The 24,564-nt window shown below is 40.2% G+C and overlaps 3 protein-coding genes across 3 annotated transcripts in view; 1 reads left to right on the forward strand and 2 right to left on the reverse strand.

Annotated features, from left to right (window-relative positions):
• Positions 1–248: 248 nt before the first annotated feature.
• lamp3 (lysosomal associated membrane protein 3) lies at positions 249–6,991 on the reverse strand. Its single transcript, XM_069680584.1, has 8 exons — positions 6,930–6,991; positions 5,082–5,186; positions 4,796–4,903; positions 4,491–4,573; positions 4,047–4,169; positions 1,967–2,039; positions 1,706–1,876; positions 249–922 (listed from the first exon to the last, which is right to left on the reverse strand). The coding sequence occupies exons 1-8, from the start codon at positions 6,988–6,990 to the stop codon at positions 783–785; spliced, it is 864 nt and encodes a 287-aa protein (XP_069536685.1). The 5' UTR covers position 6,991; the 3' UTR covers positions 249–782.
• A 3,396-nt stretch (positions 6,992–10,387) lies between these two features.
• Positions 10,388–18,438, forward strand: kng1 (kininogen 1). The gene is made up of 8 exons (XM_069680667.1): positions 10,388–10,453; positions 11,377–11,523; positions 12,382–12,498; positions 12,701–12,776; positions 15,824–15,993; positions 16,082–16,192; positions 16,276–16,374; positions 17,769–18,438. The coding sequence occupies exons 1-8, from the start codon at positions 10,388–10,390 to the stop codon at positions 18,102–18,104; spliced, it is 1,122 nt and encodes a 373-aa protein (XP_069536768.1). The 3' UTR covers positions 18,105–18,438.
• Positions 18,439–18,848: 410 nt separating this feature from the next.
• LOC138607036 (phosphatidylinositol 4,5-bisphosphate 3-kinase catalytic subunit alpha isoform-like) overlaps positions 18,849–24,564 on the reverse strand; it is a 29,857-nt gene continuing 24,141 nt past the window's right edge. Inside the window, exons 25-26 of the mRNA XM_069679567.1 lie at positions 23,928–24,090; positions 18,849–23,813 (exon numbers count right to left, since the gene is read on the reverse strand). Coding sequence (XP_069535668.1) covers positions 23,706–23,813; positions 23,928–24,090 — 271 coding nt within the window. The 3' untranslated portion in view covers positions 18,849–23,705. The remainder of the gene's footprint in view (positions 23,814–23,927; positions 24,091–24,564) is intronic.

Consider the following 24,564-nt stretch of genomic DNA (forward strand, 5'->3'; position numbering starts at 1 on the left):
CCGAGGACTCGTAGTGTCGACAGCCAATGAGAAAGAAGGAAATGGAGGTGGGGAGGAAGGTGCATTTACCAAAAGTCACCAGCAGAGGGCAGCATTTCTCTGTTTATCAGGTAATGGATTACACTTAATGAAAACTCACATTCACGATTATAAAATAAAACTCATTTTATTTCGAAAACAAGTAGAATAAGTTGAACAATAAAGCATTAAACATTACAATATTTATAACAAAATATTTTTTGTCCAGAAAAAACATCTTAATGCTCATTGTAGCCAACATACCAAACCAAGCAAAACGTATTGATAATGCAAAAGTAATTCAGCTGCAAAACTTGAATTTAGTCTATAGGCTATCTACCTTTCGGTTTGAGAGTTATACCCTGATTAATCACGATATAGTCCTGCTCATTTATTAACATGTCTTATTAAGAGCTCTTTTATTATTTTCAAGCTCATTTCCCTTTTGAATATGCAACATATCAGATTATTACAACAAACAGCAGAGATAAAAAGTTTTGTGTGAAAGCTGAATAAAAGTGGAATTAAATATAAATTGGAGGTACAAAGTATTTTAATGAAAGAATATTAAAATAAATAAAAGTAACAACAAAGTTTGCATTTATAGTCAGGATAGTGGACATTAGGTCTCTTTTTAAAGGAAGAAGAATTCGACGAGCAAAAGTGACATTCGAGTTAAGGAGAGAAAGTTGAACAAAGCTTTCATAACAGAGAATGAAGTACTCTTTAAACTGGTTTAAATCTCCATCCAGTTTCACAGGAGCTCAGAGCCTTTCGTAACCGTCTGTGCGGCGGTCTTTGATGAACAGGTAGGTAATCACAGCGATCAGAATGATACACACCACTACCGACCCGATGATGATGGGAATAACTCGCTTGTTATAGTCGGCCCAACACTCCACCTCTGAAACATGAGACAGGGGGAGAGGAAAATAAAGGAAGAAGAAGGAGGAAAAAAGAGATTAAAGACATATTTAAGTAGAAATATCAGGAAAACATGTCTGCATGAAGTCAGAAATATTTTTGTGGCATTAGTCTACAGTTGTGGCAGTTTGGGGCTCTGAGTTTCAGGGTGCAGTACAGGTCCACTGCTTTCAGAACAAGGCTGTTGTTCCCCCTCATTTGTGATTGTGCACGTTAACTAAACCGTTAGATTTAGCGTCAGGTGTCTCACCGGCAAAAATCTGCATCATATTTAATTTTGTATCTTGCACAAATTCCAGCTTCTGGCCCAGGTAATTGAAGAAAAATATGTAGAATAAAACCTAATAGAAAGTATGGATTGTTTTATGGCTTCCTCTTGTAGAAATGCTACATAAAGCTGTAGTTTGTTGTGTTTACAAAGCTGTTTTAAAGGTAAAAATATAATCTCAATCAGCTGCAGAAACAGGGCTAAAAAGACCAAAAAGTGTAGGCAAGATTTATCAATTTTTATGCATAAAAACTTTTGAAAACTGGTGCTTATATTCAATTATTTGCCCATGATCTTGCACTTGGTTTTCACACTAAAGAGGAAGCACAGAAAGGACCGTTAGCTTAAGGTGGAGTGAGAAATCTGTCCAGTAAAAATATTTATTTTGCCCAAGTCTTCAAAACAGTTTTATTTGAAGTTTAGCAGCTTCATACTATGATTATAGTTCTAAACCTACCAGAGCAGGATAAACCCAAATATAATCAGTTAATTCACCTTTTCCAAACGTTCCTTTCTGCAGAGTGAAGGCCTGCATCTGCAGAGGAACCAGCTTGACCTTCAGCTGCGTCGACATCAGGAGCAGATTTGCAGAGACACACTTGTAGCTCTGTCCAGTAGCTGTTTGGAACATCTTTTCATGAGCCATCATACCGGAGTAAGTCTTGTCTGGGAGGAGGAGGAGGTAAAACAGGGAAATATATCAGTGTTTGCAGGTTTTATACCAGCTATGTGTTATATGTGACTCTGTGGTCTTACTGGCACATCCTTTGCAGACAGGCAGAGGAGACACGTGAGCGGTCACCTTGGTGATGCTGAAAACTCGATTTTTCTGGAGATGAAAACACAGATTGAAGCTGATTCAGAAAACAACGTTTAGAATGGACACATAACTTTTTGTCCAAGTACACAAACCTCAAGTCACCAATTGTTTTGAAGTTATAATCTCAGTCTTTTGAACGTACAGTTCAACAGAAATGTGATAATATTCATATTACATTCTCTAGTTTGTAGAAATAAACATGGATGTGGAAACATTATTTCTTGATTTCTTTTTAGTTTTCCATTACGAGCATTAGGTTAAACATTTTTCTCACTCTTTCGCATGTGTGATGTCCACGGTTGGCGTTTGTAACTCTTGATTCGCTTTCCTTTTTAGACTGTTTGCTTCATCTGAGCGTCGAATTTGTTTCTTTTTCTTTGGATTTTCACTTTTTTTTGAAGTTGTATCTGTAGTCATCCATCTTTTCTTTGTTTGTTCAGCCATAGTAGATTACAGTTTACTCGCAACACTTGCAGAAACCGGAAAAGCAGCCGCTTAGCTCCGCCTACCCTCTCTGGCAGACCAACCACTGCTGGCTGATGGAAAACGTGTCACTAACTGGGCGCCACTTGTGATTTTTTTCTGCGAAAGTCGCCACAGACACCCAGTCTGTAATACTGCAAATGCAAAGGCTTGAGCCATAGGCTTAATCACCATCGTGTTACCTCATTCAGTGATAGATAGTGAATCTTCGAGATGATCACTTTAAAGCTCTAATGTCCTGAAATGTTCTTCATGTCGAAGCTGATTTTACGCTTTTTTTTTTTTGCACATTTGTAGAAAATTATTTCCATCATCAAACTGGACATTTGAACTAATCTCGTTTTTCTTTTCATGCAAATCCAAACTTGTGGCCTGTGCCTGAGCCCTTATTTCTCAGCTATGAGTGGGCATTTCTGCACTGCACTTACCAGTTTAATCAGTCTGGCACTCAGCTGATACTGTAAAATGCCTTGGCACGTTTGTGTCATTTGCAGCCACATTTCCTTTTAATTTTTTGTAAGTTTACAATCATAGTAGGCGATGACAAAAAGACAGATGGTTGTTGAATAGGAACAGGAAACATGAACTACGGATCATTTTGCATCACAGGAACGTCCAGAATGGTGTTAAATAAATGACTTGTGTTAATATGAGGTTGTGCAAATTTTAACTACTTTATAAACTCCTGGGTAGTTTAATCTACAGCAATGCATCAGATTTTATAAAATCATTACATATTTCTAGCGTCAGAGTCCTGCGAGAATCATGTGTCTTCAATCAGTCCTCTTTCATGAGCTCAGAAAAACCAGGCATTTTGCAGCTAATTCTAGGTGTTCTTAAACTACATTATTTGATAAGCATGTGAGGTTGTAAAAACAGGATTATGGATTATTTAACCAGTGAATATACATCTTGGAGCTTATCATCACTTGCTCCTTAATGTAATTTATCCTTTCTATAGTCTGTTGCATTGTTCTCTTATGCAAAACTCTTTTATGCTGTAGGACAATCTTTTTGTATCTCAATTTGAATATTCCTTGTAAAATGAAGGAGAAATCAAAATCAAAATACAAAAAGTTTATTTAGTTTAAAAAAGTAGGAGATTTCTAAAATCATAGAAACACTTATTCCTTCCGTTTATCCTTTTTTTCGAGAAATTTCAAAGATTTTCTTTTTTTAAGCAACTAAAACCGTCTAACTGTCTAGAAGTGCTGGTTTAGCTCAGTTGCTAAATCGCGTGTCCCGTACACAGAGGCCGCAGTCCTCGATGCGGCTGCCCCGGCTTCGGCTCCCATCCTCGGCCCTTTGCCACGTCATCCCCACTCTCTCTTCCCGTTTCCGACACTATCCACTGTCCTCTCGATCTCGAAAAAGGCAATAAAAGGCCCAAAAATCCCAAATTTGTGCTGTTAAAATAAGGTACTTTACAATACCTTACTTAGTACTTACTTAGTAAAACTATATTCCACCATTACCTACGTCTTTTTGGACTATGGGAGAAACTTCTGACAGGGAGGAACAAATGTTTTCTACCTTTTTGAAGACGAGCTGCAGACTGGCACCGTTGTACGGCAACGTGAGGGAGAGGACAGCCTCGTCTTTGTTGCAGTAGCCGCTGGTCCTGACCCTGGTGGGGTCCAGGCTCAAGTACCAGGTCTGCAGAAAGCACACAAGGAAGAACAAGACAGGTCAGCATCAGTTAGTGTTCCTTCTCAATGTATTTGATTAACTTTTGCCAAAAGATGACGGTATAAATGGTCATTACTTACAGTGGAGTATTTTACAATTCTTGGTTTTTTCTTTTAAAGAGCTGACGTTACCTTTACATTTCTACAGTTTGAACCGCTTAACCGACTTTTAACACCTCACAAACAGATGCTGACACACACACACACACACACACAGACTTTCTGCATATGGTGCTGAAATAGTCGATAAACACACACACAGAGTGCTGACCCAGTCACAGCCTCTAACCTTCTTATCGATGGCAATGTACTCCACTCCCATCTTGGCTTTGATGCACGGTATGCCAGCAGGGGTTCTCAGGGTGTAGGTCCCTGTGCACAAAACACACACACATTTACACACACACACCACCAACTGTCATGTTAAACATTTGACACAACATCATTAGCTCACACCTGAAGTTGTTCTACAAAAAAAGGCCTTTGATTCCATCACTACTCATGACATCTTTGTGAGTCCTTGTACAATAAGTGGGCCACAGAAATTGGTGCTTTTGTTCCTATCTTTGTTTATGAGTTTGTGCAGGTGTGTACCTATTGGAGGGATGGCCTCAGTGGGCTGCAGGACCGGCTGGTAGATCTGAGCCTCGGTGGGCAGCTCAGAGTCCGAGTGAGGCTGGATGGAGCTGCTGTTGTCCTGGACTACAAGTGAAGGTAGAGACATGTAAACACATCAATTAATCATTACCACTGGCACAAGACAGGGCTGATGCGTAACAACAGGATGGAGGTATATATCACCACTTAAGACATCTTTCTGACTCCTTTAACAATAAATTGGCCACATTTCTAAGAAATCAGGTCTTGTGTGGGTGTGTACCATTTGGAGAGATGGCTTCAGAAGGCTGGTAGATCTGAGCCTCAGTGGCCATCTCAGAGTCAGAGGCAGGCTGGACGGAGTGGCTGTTTCCATGGAGGTGGACACCTGGTGGAGGAAGAGACGAGTCAATCCCAACAAATTGATCAATCTTTAACACTCGAAATGATACGACACAAAAGGATACCAAATACCAAACCAATGATAAGATACGATACCAAACCAAACCAATGATACGATACGATATGATACGATACAATACGATACGGTACGATACGACACGATACAATACAATACGATACCAAACCAAGCGATACGATACGATACGATGCGATGCGATGATGATAAGATACGATACGGTACGGTACGATACAATACGATACCAAACCAAGCGATACAATACGATACGATACGATGCGATGCGATGATGATAAGATACGATACGGTACGGTACGATACAATACGATACCAAACCAAACCAATGAAAACGTACGATGATGATACGATACAATAGATATGATACGATACGATACCAAACCAAACCAAACCAATGACATGATACGATACAATACGATACAATACGATACAATACGATACAATACCAAACCAAACCAAGGTCGCCTTGAAGTCGGGCTGAAACGGCATTTCGAGAGTATCTAGCTTCCGTATCGTGACGTACTTCCGAGTGAAACAGGACGTGCAGGCGGGACATATCATTAGAGGGATTTGATTTGATCGTTGAGAAGTGGGCGTAGACAGACGTTCTCCACAGCGCAGGAGCTAGCTAACTGACCGAGCGTTCTTGGTGCTCTGCGGCTAAATGTTGCAGATTGATTGACAGGTGGATGTCATTATATTATTGGTTGGTCCTAGCTTACGTAAGCACACGTGATATTTTGTTTTACAGGAAGAAAAAATGATCGGATTTTGAGATAAGAAAACAAATTTTCTGTTTTTTTTGGCCTATATTGTCAAATAGATGCACAATGTTACCGGGGATGTGATCTAAAAGGATTAAAATGACATTTTTTATTTCACCTCGACTTTAAAGGCTGCATTTCTTGCTTGTGACTGAACTATTATCTCTTAGACTATTAGAGCGTTGCCTGCACTGCACTGACGATGTATGCCAGACTGGGCTTTAGACAGGGCTGCACAACGCGTTAATAATAATGCAGGACAAGCCTTATTTGATATTTTAGTGTTGCAAATTCCTATAAATCTGCAAATAATCCAATTATATGCAGCTGGATTTGAGCCATTAGTTCCTGTAGTGCTCTACTTCACAATGCTGCAGAGTCTTAACAGATTCTTAGACTGACAAATGTTGCAATAAGTTTAAAGCCAAAGGAAAAATAACAAACTGCATTTCTGTAGTAACCTTTGTACACTTTGCAACAAAACAACCACAACTATTATATTGAAATATTACATGGGTCTACAGTAAAACTGCTGTTGTTAAACTTTTTTATTTACCTTTCACATTTTCAAGATATTTGAAAATGGATTAGAGGACGCAATGCAAGCATATAAAAAAACTGGATTCTGAGCACAGTCATCTTTTCTGTTAGCTCAAACCACAACCTGAAAAAGAGGTCTAGGTAGAGCCCACTGAGACCACTCGAGCAATCACTAGCGCGTGGGAAAGAAACCAGAAGAGAGAGCTCTCATACCAGACAGGTACACGGAAAAACATTCAATAAAGACAAAGTACAACAGCAGCATTAAAACTAACATTTAATATAACTATTAAATGTCCCCATAAATCAAATATTTTTCTAGTGACAGAAGCCAAAGTGAGAGTCCACTATGAGAATAGTGTAATAAAGATGTAAATATTTTCAAACTTACCAGGAATAACAGCCGCCAGGAAGAAAAGACACCATCCACCTGTGTGAGCCTTCAGCGTCATAGTTAGTAAAGAAAACAGTAGAGTGGAGTAGAATAAAGCTACACTACCAGACGATGAGTGCAGGGTGAGTGCAGCAGCTGTGGTTAGGATTGTAAATGTGAAACTGTTTAACACCTAAATGTCCTGTACAGAGGAAGTGGAGGGTCACAGGAGGCGGGCTGCCTCTCAGCACTGACGTGACACCTCTGATGGAAACGTTTTGTCAGTTACACACTAAGCATAAAAAAACAGCTAACTCAAACTATGTACTCAGAACATCACATAATAAATCAAAGTAAAGAAAAGCAGCCCACTTTATGCTCTTCTTCAGGTCAAGTAAAGGATGGAAGAAATGTTTGTATGTATTCAAGACTTTATTTAAGCCTCGATAATCTTTGACATTTCCGTTGAGACACAGAAAACAACACAATTATAACAATCACAACACAGTAATTAATAAAAAAATTCACAAGCTGAGGTGAAGTTGTTTGAGATCCCATGATATGTAGGGCGGTGAATGTCCAATAAGGGATTTATAGATAAAAAGATACAAGTGCTCATCACGCCTCTGTGTTAGAATTGACCAGCCAACTTTGTTATACAGGATACAATGACGGGTGTTGCAGGGGTCTCCAGTAATGAACCTAAGAGCAGAGTGATAAACTGAGTCCAGGGGTTTGAGAGTGGAAGCAGCAGCATGTCTGTAGAGCAGGGGTGGCCAACCCTGCTCCTCGAGGGCTACCTTCCTGCATGTTTTAGGTTTCTCTGCACTCTAGCACACCTGATTCGAATGTTTCGTTGTTAGCACTCCCCTGAGACGCTTCAGTTGGCTGATAACGAGCAGATAATTCAAATCAGGTGTGTTTGAGTGCGGAGAAACCTAAAACATGCAGGAAGGTAGCCCTCCAGGAGCAGGGTTGGCCACCCCTGCTGTAGAGTATATCACCATATCTAGGCCTGACAGAAAGACTGATTCGATTATAACTTTTCTACAGTTGATCGGGAAGTTAGATCTGTTTCTACACATGTATCATATTATCCCAGCAACGTTACTAACCATATATCTTCCCGGGAGTTCTTGTGCTCCCTTGTCTTGTAGGTTCCTGGGGATCGTTGCTGCAGACCACCTGCTGATGTGGACCTGCTCGACTTAGACTGCAACAGCTACTAACATCAGTCTTCCCCATAGTATCATTATTGTTGCTGCTAATGCTAACAGTAGACCTGTTGACTTCAACTGTTACAATTACTATTATTACAGCCTTTATCATTACTCTGCTTCTCTCGCTAATTTATTATTATCAGTCTTTCATCATCCTGTTGTTGTTGTTGTAACAAGAACATATGTCAGATTAGATTTCACTTTATTATTAAAGTTTTCTGAAATTTGTCTTGCGTCTCATGACGTCCAGAGTTACAATAGTTAACAAACATAAATACTAAAACATAACATAAGAAAGGCAAATACTACAACATATATTACATCAGACATTACCAATTGGCTGTACTGCATCGTGTTCATCACCCCGTGCTCAGTCCATACATGAACTCTACGGCCTACTTAGAGCCCAAACGCTGATTTAACAGCTTGACAGACTGAAGGACAAAAGAGTTTCTCAGTCATTTTATGATGGTGCGTGATTTTTGTTATTTAATAATGTCCAAGCTTTTTCTAGTAAGAGAATATCACTGTTTAAGTGATACTTTTAAATGTTTCTGTGCTATGATAACTGACACTGATGTTGATGTGTTCCTGGATCTCAGCAATTAGCTTTAAATTTAATTACATTTTCATCAAAACTGAAAGAAATGATGGCTAAAACAAAATAGAGCTCAAACCAGAACTGGCCTTTAGTTAAATCCCTGTATTAGACTCCTTGAAACAGAATTGATCACAGCCCATTATTGTTCTAATAGTACTCCTCTTTTGTAGCCAGTATGTTGCTTCACGTCATTATCGCGGCCGATGACATCCGGAGTACGGAGTAGGAGCAGTTCTGACCTGCGCGGCCTGCTTCAGCCTCTTGATGTTCAGGTAAGGATTTTACACAATCCTTTGATCACGATACCTTAGCCATCAACAAAAAATAACCTGCAGAAATAGTATCAGTAATTGTCAAATTAATTGTGATGAAGCTGTTACTGTCATTAGCTTATCTGAAGCAACTGCTTTGCTTGGACCGAAGTAGGATCCTGACAGTTTCATCTGTGTCAGGGGAACATAATTTCTCGGAGTAACCACAAGAGGGCAGAATTCTGCTCTAACAAACCGGCTTTATACCAGGGACTGTCTTTGTTTTTGTTTTTTAAAACAATTTCTTAGCAGTCTCAAAAATCGCACGTCAGGACTTCCTCTGTGTCCATTATCACAAAGCTGCACAACATGGAGCCGAAGTGCAACAGAGACAATGATTTGCGGGGGAAACGTGGAAGATGTTGACATCATCAGTTGACAGGTATGCTGACCTTTTTGTACTTGATGAACTTGGTGTAATCTTGTAACTGCACGAACACAATGTCAGTATGAAGCCTCTACAGGAAAACATCTGAGCACATTTCACCTCGTTTCACAGGCTTGCTGTGAGGAAATCAGAGTGGTATAGGCTAAAGGTCGACAGGGACAAAGTACCAGTTAAAACGCACAAAACACACACTGACCACACACGCACACACAAACCCCAAAAATGGCTCCTATACATGTGCAGGTAGGGAACTTTTTGCCACCATACAGTCATTGTCAATCAACTCTACCTTTGTGGTTTCATGTATTAAGAACGTGTGTGTAAGGTAAGAGAGTTTGCTCTTTAAGGTCACTAATAAAGGAAGTTAGTTCATCTCCTCACATGCTCTCCTTTCTTTGATACTGACTATTGACCCAACAGGTAGGAGGACAAACAAGAGAGCAAACATTTACTCACCTTTTGGCAACTGATTTTCGAGCATTAATGTGTGTGTGTGTGTGTGTGTGTGTGTGTGTGTGTGTGCGTGTCCTCTGCCCCCTCCTGTCCTCTGTGTGTGTGTTTCCATCATTGTTGTGTCATCATTTTACTGAGGATTCCCGCCCACAGTTTCAGGAGAACTTCGCTCACTCATCCATCCCTGTCTGTGGAGAAGTCCAGTTTTTCCTCTTCAAGGTTCGACAGCAGGCCTCTCCACCTGCAGTAACTGTAAGTAATGCATCAATAGGTCTTTACTTTAATTAAATAAGTTTGTTTGGAAAGCTTGAAAACTAAAGTTATTTTTCAGCTACAATTGAAGAAATTGATCCAGGAAACCTCGCGAGGGTCAGAAGGCAGTTTGGGCATGAAATGCACTCGACTGCATTGATAAACTTCTGCTAAAAGACTTAAACGGTGTAATATTTGACCTTTCTTTACATTGCAGCAGAGCAGAGCTAAATATTCATCAGGATCAGACGATGAGCTGGGGATTTGGGCTGTGTGTCCTGGGCCTGTTGTGCCTCCACAGCGCAGTGTTTGGGCAGGTAAGAAGCAAGCAAAATCCTAACTTTTTTTGAGTAAGGTAGTAAGTAAAAGAGTAAGTATTTAATCAGATATTGATAAGGATCATGTAAGCAGAATTCTACTGCACGGCCCGTAGAATTGGGGCTAACTACTGAGAAGTAATACAATGTTTTGTATATTAAATGGTTATCTAAAAATGAACCAGCAGCTATAGCTTTCAGATAAATTTAGCTGAGTTAAATGGTAAATATTTTCCTCTGAAATACAAAATAAAATAGAAATAAAGTAGCCTAAAAACACAACACAAGTGAAGCGTACTTTACTTTGGATTACAAGTATAATTTATCTGTTAGCCACTGCGTTATGTGTCGTTTCTTAGTCGTTTAACCTTTTTGTGACCCTCTTAAATGATGCAATTTCGCCTTGCTCGTACACAGTTGCGTTAAAAGTGTTCAGATCTTTATTTAAATAAAACTACAACACCAAGACAGTAATGCATTAAAAGTCCCTCATGCAAACTGTTATGTAAATAAAAAAGTATTTTTTTCTCGACAGAAATGTCCTCGAGGGCAGGTAAAAGCAGTCATTTTTCAGCCAACTGTGTTTCAAAGCTAGGTATACAATTGGATTTATATTAATGATGCATTAACATGTGTAAGTTTATGTTTTATTCACTTTTGGGCAGTTTAGTCTATGGCAAAACATCAGAATTCAATATATGTGTTTCATGAGTTTATACTTAAAAGCAACTTCTAACTTTAGCTTTGATATAAATTTAGTGGAGTAAAACGTGCAGTATAACCCTCTGATAAGTACTGCAGGGAGGAAAATACAAATATCACAGTTTACTTGAGATATTTTTTTCACCACTGCTGTAAAAAATATATTCAGACTAAATGTTGTGCAGCAGAAATATAATTTTCTTCCGATTCATCTCTTGCAGGATGCAGTGCAGGTCCAGCCTGGCGTCCTGATCTTTTGTGATGACCCGTCTGTGGAGAAGGCCGTCCACAGCGCCATGCACAAGTTCAACGAGGCGCTGAACACTGGACACAAACTGGCCCTCTTTCAGATACTTTCAGCCAGCAAGGTACAGTGATTATAGAAAATGTATATAATTTGAGGAAAGTAGTCAATAACCCAAATTACATCTTAAGTTAAAAATACTGCGACATGCCATTTTATGTCATTTATAAACTTATAACAATGTTTTCTGTGTTTTTTGGGGGAATTTTGTCTTTTCTGATGCTCCATTCATTCACTGTTGCAGCTGGTCTAACTTCTGCTATACACAAATTTTCATACCTGTAAAAAGGGAAATATTATACACTAACTACACAGGAACACAGTGCTTCTCTCCATTATCAATCAAGGAAGACTCAAATAATCAATGTTTGGTTTAATGTAAAAAAAATCGGTACTTTTATTCATGACCACCTCAGATAAGATAACTATTAATCCTAAGGGGAAATTCTAGCGCCAGATTTCTCCAAAATAACAGTACAAAAGTATCAACTCGATTATAAGTGAAATATGAAATATAAAATGTCTGCTTTTTAGATATGGGTCAAATAGCTGGATAAGGATCATTGCAATCGCCTGATCCTCGACCAGTCTGTTCTATGTTCATGCCTATTAGTCTCAGCAATTGCTGCAGTATGTGACGGACATTTGATGTGTACAAATGTAGAAAAATAAGGTGAAAGTATGAGTGCAAAAAATACATTTAATATGCCAATACTTTAAAGTCGTATTTCTCCAAATAAATCAACGTTACTTTATTAAATCCAGAACTTCTTTCAGTGTTGATGTGAATACAGAGCTAAAACTGGATTACTGAGAAACTTTAGGCAAACATGTTGAGACACTTTGACCTCTGGTATTTACTGATTGCATATGTGTTTGTGTGTGTCTGTTGTGTGCGTGGGTGTGATGTGTGTCTCTACAGTCAGAGAATGGCTCAGACTCAGTGTACTCGCTGCAGTTCACCAGCAGGAGGAGTGACTGTCTAGCTGTCAGCAACAAATCCTGGACAGACTGCGAATATCTGCCCCATGGAAAAAAGGTAATAATGTCCTCCATTCATGTCTGTGGGGAAAGATAACTTACCAGAAATATATTGCTTATTCAGCAACAAATCTGCAGACTTCCTGTGACACATGGAGGTGGTTATACAGTTTAAAGTTTTTAATATTAAAGGTTTGGATTGTACAGTTTTAAAAACATCTCTCATTAGCCTAACAATATGTGTCCTGTTATCCCTCCAGGAGGCCCTTCCATGCAATGCCACGGTTTACATGACAGAGACCGAAGCAGACACTAGACAAGTTGATTGCCAGTTGGGTGAGTTAAATCATTCATCAACATTTCTCTTTAATTATAGTTTGACATTTGGGGAAATTGCTTCTTTGATTTGATTTGAAGCTGGGACCATGAGACAGTTAGCTTAGCTTAGCATAAAGACTGGAAACAGGAGGAGATTGCTAGCCTAGCTCTACCCAAAAGTAACAAAATCTGCCAGCCAGTATAAAATTATCGAAGATTTTTATTTGAATAAATGTCTGTTAAGTCAGTATCAATTGCGTAACGCAATGGTGATCGAGCCTATGGCCCACTGATTTGCAGTATTACAGACTGGCTGTCGGTGTCGGAAAAAATCACGAGCGGCGCCCAGTTAGTGGCGCGTTTTCCATCAGCCAGCAGTGGTTGGTCTGCCAGAGAGGGTAGGCGGAGCTAAGCGGCTGCTTTTCCAGTCTCTGCAAGTGTTGCGAGTAAACAGTAATCTACTATGGCTGAACAAACAAAGAAAAGATGGATGACTACAGATACAACTTCAGAAATAAGTGAAAATCCAAAGAAAAAGAAACAAACTCGACGCTCAGATGAAGGCAAACAGTCTGAAAAGGAAAGCGACCGTTAGCCAGAGTTACAAGAGGAGCCAACCGTGGACGTCACACATGCAGCACTGTCTGGATATCTGGGAAGTGTGCTCCCGTAATTACCGTTTATCACCATCACCGTTTATTTACACCGTTTGTTCAGACAACATGAAAGAGATTTAACATGTCATTTAGTGAGCTTTTATTGCTTTTGTTTACAGTCAGGCTAGCTTCTGCCAGTCTAAGCTAAGCTAATTAGCTGTTGTCACTGCCAGCTCATTATTTGCCCTAAATACGTCACAGTGGCGTCAGTGTTCTCTGTTTTCAATTGACTCTTGGCAAGAAAGCAGAACAGCATTTTAACCAACATCAAAGAACAGCAAGTCTAAAATGGCTAATATATATAGCCTTTCCTTTGTTTTCTGCAGTGTGAGATACTCTGGGACACTTAAAGTGATTTTTAAAAATATATTCAATAAGAAACCAAGTTAAACCTTTTAACTTGGGACCTCATTTGAGAAACCACAGAACAAGTGGCTCATTAATCCTCATTACTTCTCTTGTCATGAGATGCCGCCAGCGGGGGAATTTTACAATCTAATCCCACATAACGAGAAACACTTAGCTCCGTAAGAGCCACAGTTTTTATTTAGATCTTCCAGGAATAATTGGATCATGTATGAAGAGTTTTCTTACAGCAGGAAATCTCTGGTCTAAATGAGTCAGTCCAACATGACTCAGAGGAGAGCATATTTCTCATTAGGAAAACAGTGAGTCATTGAGGAAAATGTACACTGGTGGGTGCAGGGGACACAGTCTGGGGCTGATTTTGTAATATATCAACACCATCTGCAGACAGAGAGAGCAAAATATCAACTTAGCACACCATAAAAGGAAGCAACAGTCTAGACTTTAGTCTGTTTGCCTAACCAGCACACTGTCAGCCTACAGTAAATAGATTGCATGTTTACACTATCCGACTTCCAAAATGTTAAGCAACAGTTTAAAACTCAGATTGGAAAATTTCGGTCACTTGTTTGAGTCATTCAGCTTACATTAGCGCTGTTGGCATGCTGCCTTTTTGTTCACGTACTTACATTAATTAAGATACCAATTTTGTAGGGCTGTCCCAAATACCTTTTTGTTGGGCTTCAAAGCTGTGGCTAGCAATTAGTCAGTGATGAACTGTTGGCAGGTTACAGCTCATTCACAGCATGGAGACGTAGTTTATACTTTATAGTAACTGTGCGTGAAATACGGACAGATCGTGATCTTATTGAGCCAGATACAGAGCAGGGTATTTTTTTCTTTGAGTAGTTTTCCAGGTTGCCATGTTGCCAACTTGGATCACATAATAACCAAGCTTTAAACCATACCCTGCAGGAACCTGAGTTTTCCTCATGCTGTATCTAAAATTACTAAAAATATTTAGGAATACTTGAAACTAGCGATTGAGACCCTAAACTCAATAGTTAAAAATTTACTGACTTATTAAATCATGTGAGAAGTGGGGTCCCCTTCTGGCCATTAGGAAGAGTGCAGGCTTAAAGGTACAATAAGTAGGATTTTTCCTTGCATTTTGTCAACAACACATTCAAACTGGGCCCCTCCTCCTGGGCTCATCGTCACCAGAAGCTCACTCTCACTCTCTCGTGCGAGAACATGCCCACCCCGCCGAGCTAACACCAACAGCACAGTTACCGTTGCGCTAGCACGGTAACCACCGGTTAGTTTGTCCTACCCGGTTTGAGGCACCTACCTGTCCAACAGGAAGAAGGCCAACTCTGCATCGCTCTTTCGCCATGTTCGCCGGTCTGAATGGGGCCCAGTTGCTAATTTGAACCACTCCCACACTCACCTATACGCTGTGATTGGCTCAGGGAACCACGACAGCGCCCCTCCTGAAAACATCCCATGCAAAGCAAAACAACAGAATAGATGCAGAGGGAAGGGTCTCACAAGGGTCTGCACACTCACCTACACACATGTATAGAGGCCCATAAGTGATGATTTATATTATATTATAATTGTAAAAGTGTTTTTATTTTTCTAGGAAAATCCTACTTATTATACCTTTAAGGTATTTTTCACTTCACTTTTCAGGCCCAAAGGCTATATCCACTTCTTATATACAGTCTGTGGCCTTTCCCTAGAATAATGTATTGTCCTAAAGTAACATAATTTGACAATATGCAGATGATACTGTTCTGTACAATTCAATCATGCCTGATGACCCTAAAGCTTTAAACGTATGTATGTGTAATTGACTAACTCAAGGAGCCACAGTAGTTCTCATCTCAACTTTGGCCTTACGCATGAAGAACTCTTTGAGTCAATTTGGTCCGGATGAATTCTGTTTAGTTTAGGTGTCAGGTTTTGACAAGGAAGAAGGACCCATTGAAAAAAAAAGATATAGTTTATAAAAATTAATTAGGTGACTATTTTGTGAATGACTTGAGCCATGTCCGTCTGCTGCTTATTTCCTACTCGATCTAATCTTCTTCCCTCCAGATAATTTAATCATCGCAGAGAGAGCTAACTGTTTGGGCTGCCCCGAGGACATCGATGAGAACTCAGAGGACCTCAAAGTTCCTATTGCAGTCTCCATTTCCAAGTTCAACTCCATGTCCGACTCCACTCACCTGTTCTCCCTGCACACTGTCGGCTATGCCACTAGACAGGTAGAGGCGGGGTCATATGGTGAAAGACATTGATGAGAGAATTTCAGGTAGCTTCTATTCTACCTACTATCTGTGTGAATTCTTGCAGGTGGTCGCAGGTTTCAGGTTCAAGCTGAAATTTGATATGAAGAAAACCAACTGTGCCAAGGCCGAAAATAAAGACCTCGGTGATGCTTGTGTCCATGATGACCAGGATCTGGTAAACATGAAAACATGTATCACCCTTTCTATAATGTGATCATCTCCATGATAGTTTGAGCTGACGTGTGTTTGTGTGTGCAGGAGTTTGCTCACTGTAACTCTACAGTGGATGTAGCACCATGGAGACTGAAGCCCCCACAGGTCCAAATAGAGTGTGACGCAGGAGCAATGCCTCCCACGGTGAGCCCCGCTTTTTACAAATTAGTTACACTAAACTTTCATATTTAGCCTCAATGCTTCCTTTCCCTGGTTTCTTGAACAGTATTTGCTTAATTATGTGTTTATTGCAATTATTAGTCTATTGAAAAAGTCCTGACCCAAGCATTTTCTAATTTCATAATGTTTAAGGTACAACTGTTAGCATTAAGCTAGTTAGGTGGACAAGCTAACGTGCTTTTGAACTCAAAAAAGACACCACTTGTCAAACTCTTTTGTGAATGGTTGTTATTCTTACTACAGCCCCATGTACATTGATTTGACATGTTGAGAAATTCAAGACTTACCTGCTTGTCTTTGTTATGTTTGCTTGGCTTTAGTTGGACAATAGCTGAGAGGAAAAATTCACTTTATAGCTCCAATGTTTGATTTATTTTTTATTTTTTGGCCACTAGTGGGCAGTATAACCCAACACCATTCTGACAAAACTGGTATCATGCTACTTTAGGCTGACCCCACACATGGGTCTGTATGTGACTGAGTGAGTGAGTGAGTGACGGTACTTTCACAGCCATAGAGAGAGAGAGTTGCGACATCGCAATGGCGGATCATGGAGCATATTGGACCTCCACTGACGCGACTCTCTGCCTATATGGCTCTGGATACTTTGTTCGGAGAGTAGGCGGGGCTGTTCCTCCGCTGCTCGTCTGCTGTCCTCACCTACGTCCGCAGTGCGCACCTGCTTTCAAACACGTTGTCATCAGCCTCATAAGGACAGTCCTTGTAAAACATTGCCCACAAAAGCGCACAAAGTGAAATGAAAATGAAGCCTCATTGCTGTTAGTTTAAGGAATGCTGGCCCTGTCCATGGTGCTGAAGCAGCTGGGGCTAGCCGCCATTAATAAACGTGCAGCAAAGACCGCTCTTTCCCATCGTAGATTGTATTAAAGGGGTGGACGTAGCCAACAGGATGTTACTTATTTGTTTGGAACGCACGTTTTGAAGCCTCATGTTTGCCTTTTTGCCATTTGTTGAATCATAAGTAACCATATTTGGACGAATGAAAATGCATTGCTACATCGCTTTCTGTCTCAGCAACTTGTCAATCAGAGGTAGCCATGCCCTAAAGCAACACCTGCTGTATTATTTTACTTTAAATGGGACCATAAGTTACCAAATGAAATCACGTCTTTACAATCAGTCTTCTTTTTGCGAGCAGTGGAGTCGCCCCCTGTTGGCCTTTAGAAACAATGCAGGTTTGAGGCACTTTGGCTCTGGTTTGTCGCCTTCTTATATGTAGTCTATCCTTTGTTCTTATTGACAATCCTTAAAGGTAGAGGTACAAAATCTTCAGTTGGAAAATGAAAAGTCAGGTGAGGTCATTCATCATCATGTTGTATGCTGGATCTTTTCTTCAGGAGTTGACCAGGCGTCGTCCTCCTGGTTGGTCTCCACTCAGGAAAGGTCCCTCCACTCCTTCTCCAGCAATGCAGCCCCCGACCAAAGCGTCCCCACCCGAGGCGTCCCCGCCGAATGCTCCAAAGGACAAAGAAGAATCTTCTGAGGAGGACACCAAAGCCTCCAAACCGTCTGCCTCCCCCGATGCAGTGAACGACAACCCCTTCCACTGCCCGTCCAATCCCTGGAAACCTTTCAGTCCAGTCGAGCCTGCGGTGCCAATGAAGGATCCTGCAGACCCGAGCCCAGAACCTGGAGTTGAAGGAGCCTTCCAAGATACAGATCTGGCAGCATAAAGTTTTCTTTTTATTTTCAACATAATCTCAATTGTCATGCTTTCTAAACAGATCATTGTTGTTTGCTTTGTAGAACATACTCTACTACACTGGGCTGCATCTTCTGGGCTGTTATGCAGATTTAAAACATTAAGTTAATAAAATAGCAAGTTAAGGTGAAAAATTACAAAAGAAACCAATATTTGAGCCTTGTAGCTGCTCAGAAAACTCTGGAACATCATGATACAACTCTACACTGTTATTATATTCAGTTTCTTTGACTAAATTAAAGAAAAAGAGCAATTAGCTGTTCTGAGTGTCGATTATGAGAGAGTGAGAAATGGCACATTGGAAATCTGGAAACAATCTTCAAGAAAACAAAATAAAACTTTGTTCTGTTGCTTGTTTTTTTTTCTTCCTGTAAACACTTCCATTTATCACCTTCATTCAACACAGACTGATAATACACAGCTTTGTTTCACCATAACAAGATGTTTTTTGCCCCAGACACGGTTCAAGATTCACAGTTGGACTGAAAAAAAAGCAACAAATTAATTGACAGTGAAATTAGTAGAAGTCCTCAACAGTCTGTTTCTAACACATAATATAATCCCTGTTCAGGAGAGCAACTTTTAAACTTAGATACTCTAAATATTTAAAGAAACAGTGGTTAAACATGGCGGACCAAACTTTACAAAAACTCCCGTAAAGTAAGATTTTGTGCAAACTTCAAAAGCAGAGAGTGTAAGGGCAAACAGGCGGGTAAATGTTTAACAAATTTATTTGTACATCTTCACGGGACACTCAGATGACCAGTCAGTCAGTCAGTCAGGGTACAAACCTTTACTCTGTGACCAGGAAACCCAAATGAAACACAATATACATTTATAAATAAAAAAACACAGTTTATTGTATGAAACTGTTCCTACAGGGAGCAAACTTAAGGCATTAATTTATAAACATCTGTGTGGCTGCTTAGCAGACTAAATAAAAAAAACAAAACATGTAGCAAGAGGATGAATAATCATCGTTGCCCAATCTCATGCAGGTAGGCTGTGGAAAACAATACATTGGCCCGTTATACATTCATTCATAGTATAGGTTAAGGTTCCGACAGCATGGTATAGAACTATATTAGTGAGACACGAGCACTGCATACAGAAGAGAACATGATACCACAGAGCATCTTTAAAATGAGACATTGTGGACATTTGAGAAGCCTAAAAAGTCTTGTTTCCAGCAAGTTGAAGAATTTAAAACCCTCAACATTAATTCTGTTTAAAGCCAATTCAAAGGCTTTTTAAAAATGTGATTTATGTTACAAGAACCCTGCAACTTTGGGATTTGTCAATATTTTCGTTATCTGCTTTATAAGAGATAACTTGCTGCCCTGTTCACAAAAAAAAGTTGTGGACGCAATGAGTGAACACCAGGTGAAAAAACATGACAAACAAAAACATCTTACAATGAACACATGGAGCATTTTAAGCTTCACATAAATTGGATTTACTGCACAGATTCTGCATTGAACTGCATTTTATAATCTCTGGTGCTCATGTTATGTCCACTGTTCATCCTGGAATCATCGCTCAGATCAGATGATTGTATTAGCGGGACATGATTCCTCTCCTCTCCTTTCTCTGTTAAAATCAGTATTTCTCTGCACACATAATGGGCTTGAATTAAAATCCGCCCTTTTCAACTTTACTCAGTAAAACAGCAGGTACAATCATTTTGTATCATTGTGTGAAACTTAATCTCCTTCAGATTGTTGATCCATGAGGTCGGACAAACTAGCTTAGCTTCGCCTGATCCTGTGATGAGAAGATTTATAATTACAGGCCCTTGTTTTCATTGTTAAGCTTTTTGACGAGGGGATATAAAGCCTTCACTTAAGGGAGGGAAGTGCAACAATTACTGCAGACGTCCTGCATCGATTCAGCACCACTGTTGGGGAGCAGAAAAGCTTCAAACAAACAAGCTCAGAGTTGATGCGAGATCCATCCCTTACAGCTGCTCAACGTTCTGAGATTCAAATGATTTAATCCTGAAAGATATTTCGTCATAATTCTCACTGCACCTGACCTTAAAAATTTGAACTTTAGTCCTTCATTAGTTCAATAACAGCTGAAATGTTGGGCACATATGCTTCATACACACAGTACAATACACACTAACTCTCAGTACTAAATAAACACCTCACGTGTAAACCAACAAAATACAGCTGTGGTTCGGATTCTTGACACTTCAAGTAAAACATTTACGTATAACGTATGGATAATAAAAAAAAGTTTCCTTACAAATGCTGCAAAAACAAGACACCACCACTTCAACAGTTCAGTGTCATCACACACAGACATATGGACATGTACATACAGACATAATGCTCATTGGGGCCTGCCAATGAAGCTCTGCAACCCGTACAGAAAAGACAGTTAATGCATATGGGCGAACACACACACACACACACACACACACACACTCGTGCTATGAGTTTGGAGGATGCATGGAAAATGATTTCAAAGATAACAACACAACAGGTTTGTCACACATGAAACCCACCCAGAAAAAAAAGAGGTTTGACTATAACTCTACAAACACACTGCTTCAAAATGTACAACACACACACTGCTAATGCTGCTTGAGAAACATGCACACTAGGCTAACGTTCTTCCTACGGAGTCCTTTTGGACCAAAAAGGCATTGAGAACTAGAATTTTAAGTGCATACGGCCAACTTCTTCTTTTTAAATCTTACACTGATTACTGCGAGATGTGATTCCAGCATCAGCGTTCACAGGCCTCGGTGACGCCTGATTTGGCACGTTAAGAAAGAGGGAGCAAGAGAGGAGCTCTCTCCGCTGATAACCTACTGCACGATTTATGGCACTGCATCTGACTTTAGAGAGAAAACATAAACATTAACAAACATAAAAAGATGAGTGCACATGTTAGCAGTGAATACATTCAAGCCATAAATGCTGCAACAACACGACAACCCACACCACATCAGAACAGACCCCAACTTTGGCTTTTCAATACAATCAACAGTTGGATGAGAAAAGTGCAGACTTTCTTTTAAAGTAGCAGATGACGTTTCACACTAATTTAGCGATGGGCACAAATTGAAATTTGAAATTTCTTCCTTGGTGCGTTGGGGAGGGTATTCGTGAGGTTGCTCTGAGGCATCTTTTCTTGCCAAATGCTACATTCGATCCTCAGCAAAGCACACAGTACAAGAGTTTCTCAAATAATATGACAAAGTTGTGACATGTACTGCAATTATTTTAAGCAAAACATGGAGAGAATTCCCGAACCATCATCAGGGATTTGCCAGCTATGGTCAGCTTGAAAGACAGTGATTAATAAATGCATTGCACCAAAATCGTTCTCTTTTCTCTTTCTGTAAAACGTAAAAATAACCTACATACATTTATGAAATGGCATGTGATTGTGACGATAAGCAAACCTTCCGATCCCATTAATTTACTATCTAACAAAAAAACATGGCTTTAACATGGCCTGGGCTCAAATACTGCCAGGGTTATGGGCTCAGTAATCTCTATTTACAGATTCTACATAGTAATGAATCTGTAGGCAGGGACTTGGATTTCCAGGAAGGCAAGTGTTCTGTTTGAACTACGCTAGTCTGAGTAATACTGACTTATTGGCTGCGGCGTATGCAGGAAAAACAGTCTGTGAGGAGAGCAAAAGCAGGCGGAACGTACTCTGCCGTAATGACCTCCCGGCTCCCATCAGCCTGATCTGAAGACAATTTAGCTTCTTATTAATCAATAAATGCTAACAGCTAACAATCTGTTCTAGATCTAAAATTTAACTTGAGATAAATTCCCATGACGCTGTGTCACGAAAGCCGCTCAGCGTTCAGATTTCCCAACTTCCTCAAATGCATCAGATCGATCCGACCTCCGTTCAACAAATGAGCATTTTAAAAGTAGTTTTCTTCTCCTCTCGAGGACAGACCTGAGAAAACTTGAATTTTTACTTCTTACTAATCTGCATAATGATGTTCAAATTTCAGTGAAGGTAAGACCCGTTAATAAGTCAATCACAAGAAAACGGTTTCTCTCTCTGTAACAATGCAGCACGCGCAAAAGGAAGTCTTGACAGGAAGTCGTTTAACGCTTACCGCCCGGCACGTTCACCGGTGGCCCCAGAGGCTGTATCGTCTCAGACTATAGCCGATGGGATCCGAGATTGACAAAGAGAGAGTGACAAATACACACTGAAGCTCAGGTCTAGCTTCTCATGTTGATTATTCTGTGATAGTATGTGTAGGCAGAGTTTGTGGGGCCGAGCAGTGTGCATTGTTGTGGAGTGTTGTGCTGTGACGCCAAGGCATTTTATAAACAGGAAGACATGACATTCCCCTGGGTCTTTACTCGCTGTCAAAACAGACAGCCCGAGGCTAAAAATAGGTCACATTATTCACAAAATGTGTGATTGGCACTTTCACTTTTTTCGCCATTTTGCATCCCCAAACAAATCCATACTTACAAGTCCAAGTAGGGCTGCAAACTAGCCACAACAAAACAAATTGGTGATAAGGTCATGTGAGGGGTTTGACTTAAAAGTGATGGCAAAAACTGCATGAGAAGATGAGTGGAAGCTGTCTCACTCGTGGCCAGAAGGAAGCAAATATGTAAACACAAATACAAAACCTCCAAATATATTTACACAACAGTGGTGTGTTTCCGGAGAGTTGACTTTTGCCTGCGTAGAAACTGAAAGAAACTAGATACATAAATAAATTTAAAAAGTCATAATAAATCTGTATATTATTCTGGTATCTCTAAGTGCTGTTTTTTTGATGGAAAGGCATCATCACCCTGAAGTTTTTGAACGAGTCTAAAGCTGAACCACCGTCAAATGTTCCCAAGTGGTGGAGTGCTTTGTCATTGAGGCTGGGGGAGAGTGCAGAGCTGTGCAAAACAACCCAGAGACTCTCCTGCGAAGGTGGGAGAGCTGAAGTCAGATCAGCTCAGGAGGGCAACTTCACCAAAGAGATGGTGGAAGACTGTGCAGGGGTGGTCAGTGTAGATGCTCCCATTCTCCTGTAATCCTTCACTGTGTGAGAAATTGGAGAAACTAGACAGTTTCTTGTGCCCACTGGAGCCGCAGTGCAGCATTCATACAGCAGAAGAGAAGCAAGGTGAACTTACTTTGTGGCTACATTTCTAGCTTGGCAGATAAATCGTTTTCACGCTGTTTTGTCCTTTTTTTTTTCAGCAAGAGCAGCAGGGTAATGGTAAACTTTTCTTGGTCACCCGGTTTGTTCCTGTTGGGAAGACGAGGAGGCATAGTTGCCGATCTTCATCTTCACTGGGACAGGAGGATGATGCAGAACAAGCAGAGGCTTATGTGAGGGCGTCATCAAGACCACACAAAAAGATGCAGAAGAAAAACAGAGGCCTCGCTTAAATAAACAAAAATAGTGCTGGTTGTAAAAAACAAAACAGGATGCAGAAACACCATCATCAGAGAGCGGTTCATGTTGTCGGCTGAAATGGAGAACTGAGATTCCTTGAAAGACCAACAGCTCAACAGCAGAAGCAAATCCTCGTCTTGGTGAGACTGGTGTATTTTGTCTGTGTGCAGAAGATCAGTTAAGTGCATGCTGTCTGATTGTGTGGAATATCCAGTCCATCTTGGTGGTCCATCCTCCATGGTGAGCATCGTTCATCTGTTTCATGAAGTAGTCCAAAGCCTCCTGCACATGTCAGAAAAACATTAGAGAGATGTGTAATAAGTGAATGAATCAGAAACTATTTGGAGACCCAAGACTAAGATCACAACAAAACAGATATAGGAAAAACGTTCTTACCTGTTCGCTCTTCTCCAGAGCGAGCGTCTTCCTGATGTAGGCGATGTCATCAAATGACTGCAGCTCAGGCATGCCAGAGCCCAGCATCATGGAGAACAGGTTGATGAAGAGGTTAGCGTGCTGCCGGATGGCCAGGTAGGCTTTATAACACATCTCCTGGAACCTGGAGGGAGATGGAAAAGGTAAGGTGTGAATTCATTAAATAACTGCAGTGCAGGGAAAGCGGGGCGAAGGAGAATAAGAGAGAAAAGGAAAGTTTAAACGAAGTCTGCTGCCATTTTTTTCAAAAGTGATGATGGCAAGTCATTTCACAAGTCCCTCACACACTGCCTTGTCAGAGCTTATGCAAAGTTAGCACATATGCAATTCATCTTGATCAGAAAAATGTGTCAAAATCTTATGTTCAAATGATGTTAAATTTGTTAAAGGTCAGCTTCACCTCAGAACAGGAAGGATGCTAACCAATTTCCTCTTTTCTCTTCTTTCTTCTACCTCTTACACATTAAGTCAGTGATGCAAAATGATCTCACTGAGTTCACAATGAGCTTATCATAGTCGGGGAAGTGAGGCAAGAAAAATGCACCGTGCATATTAAAGTGCACAAAAAATCTGTAGTGTCTAAATAATAATAAAATTC

This window comes from Semicossyphus pulcher, unplaced genomic scaffold (genome assembly GCF_022749685.1).
Source record: "Semicossyphus pulcher isolate SPU_LCO1_2020_fin unplaced genomic scaffold, fSemPul1.0.p SCAF_4, whole genome shotgun sequence".
Lineage (NCBI taxonomy): Eukaryota > Metazoa > Chordata > Actinopteri > Labriformes > Labridae > Semicossyphus > Semicossyphus pulcher.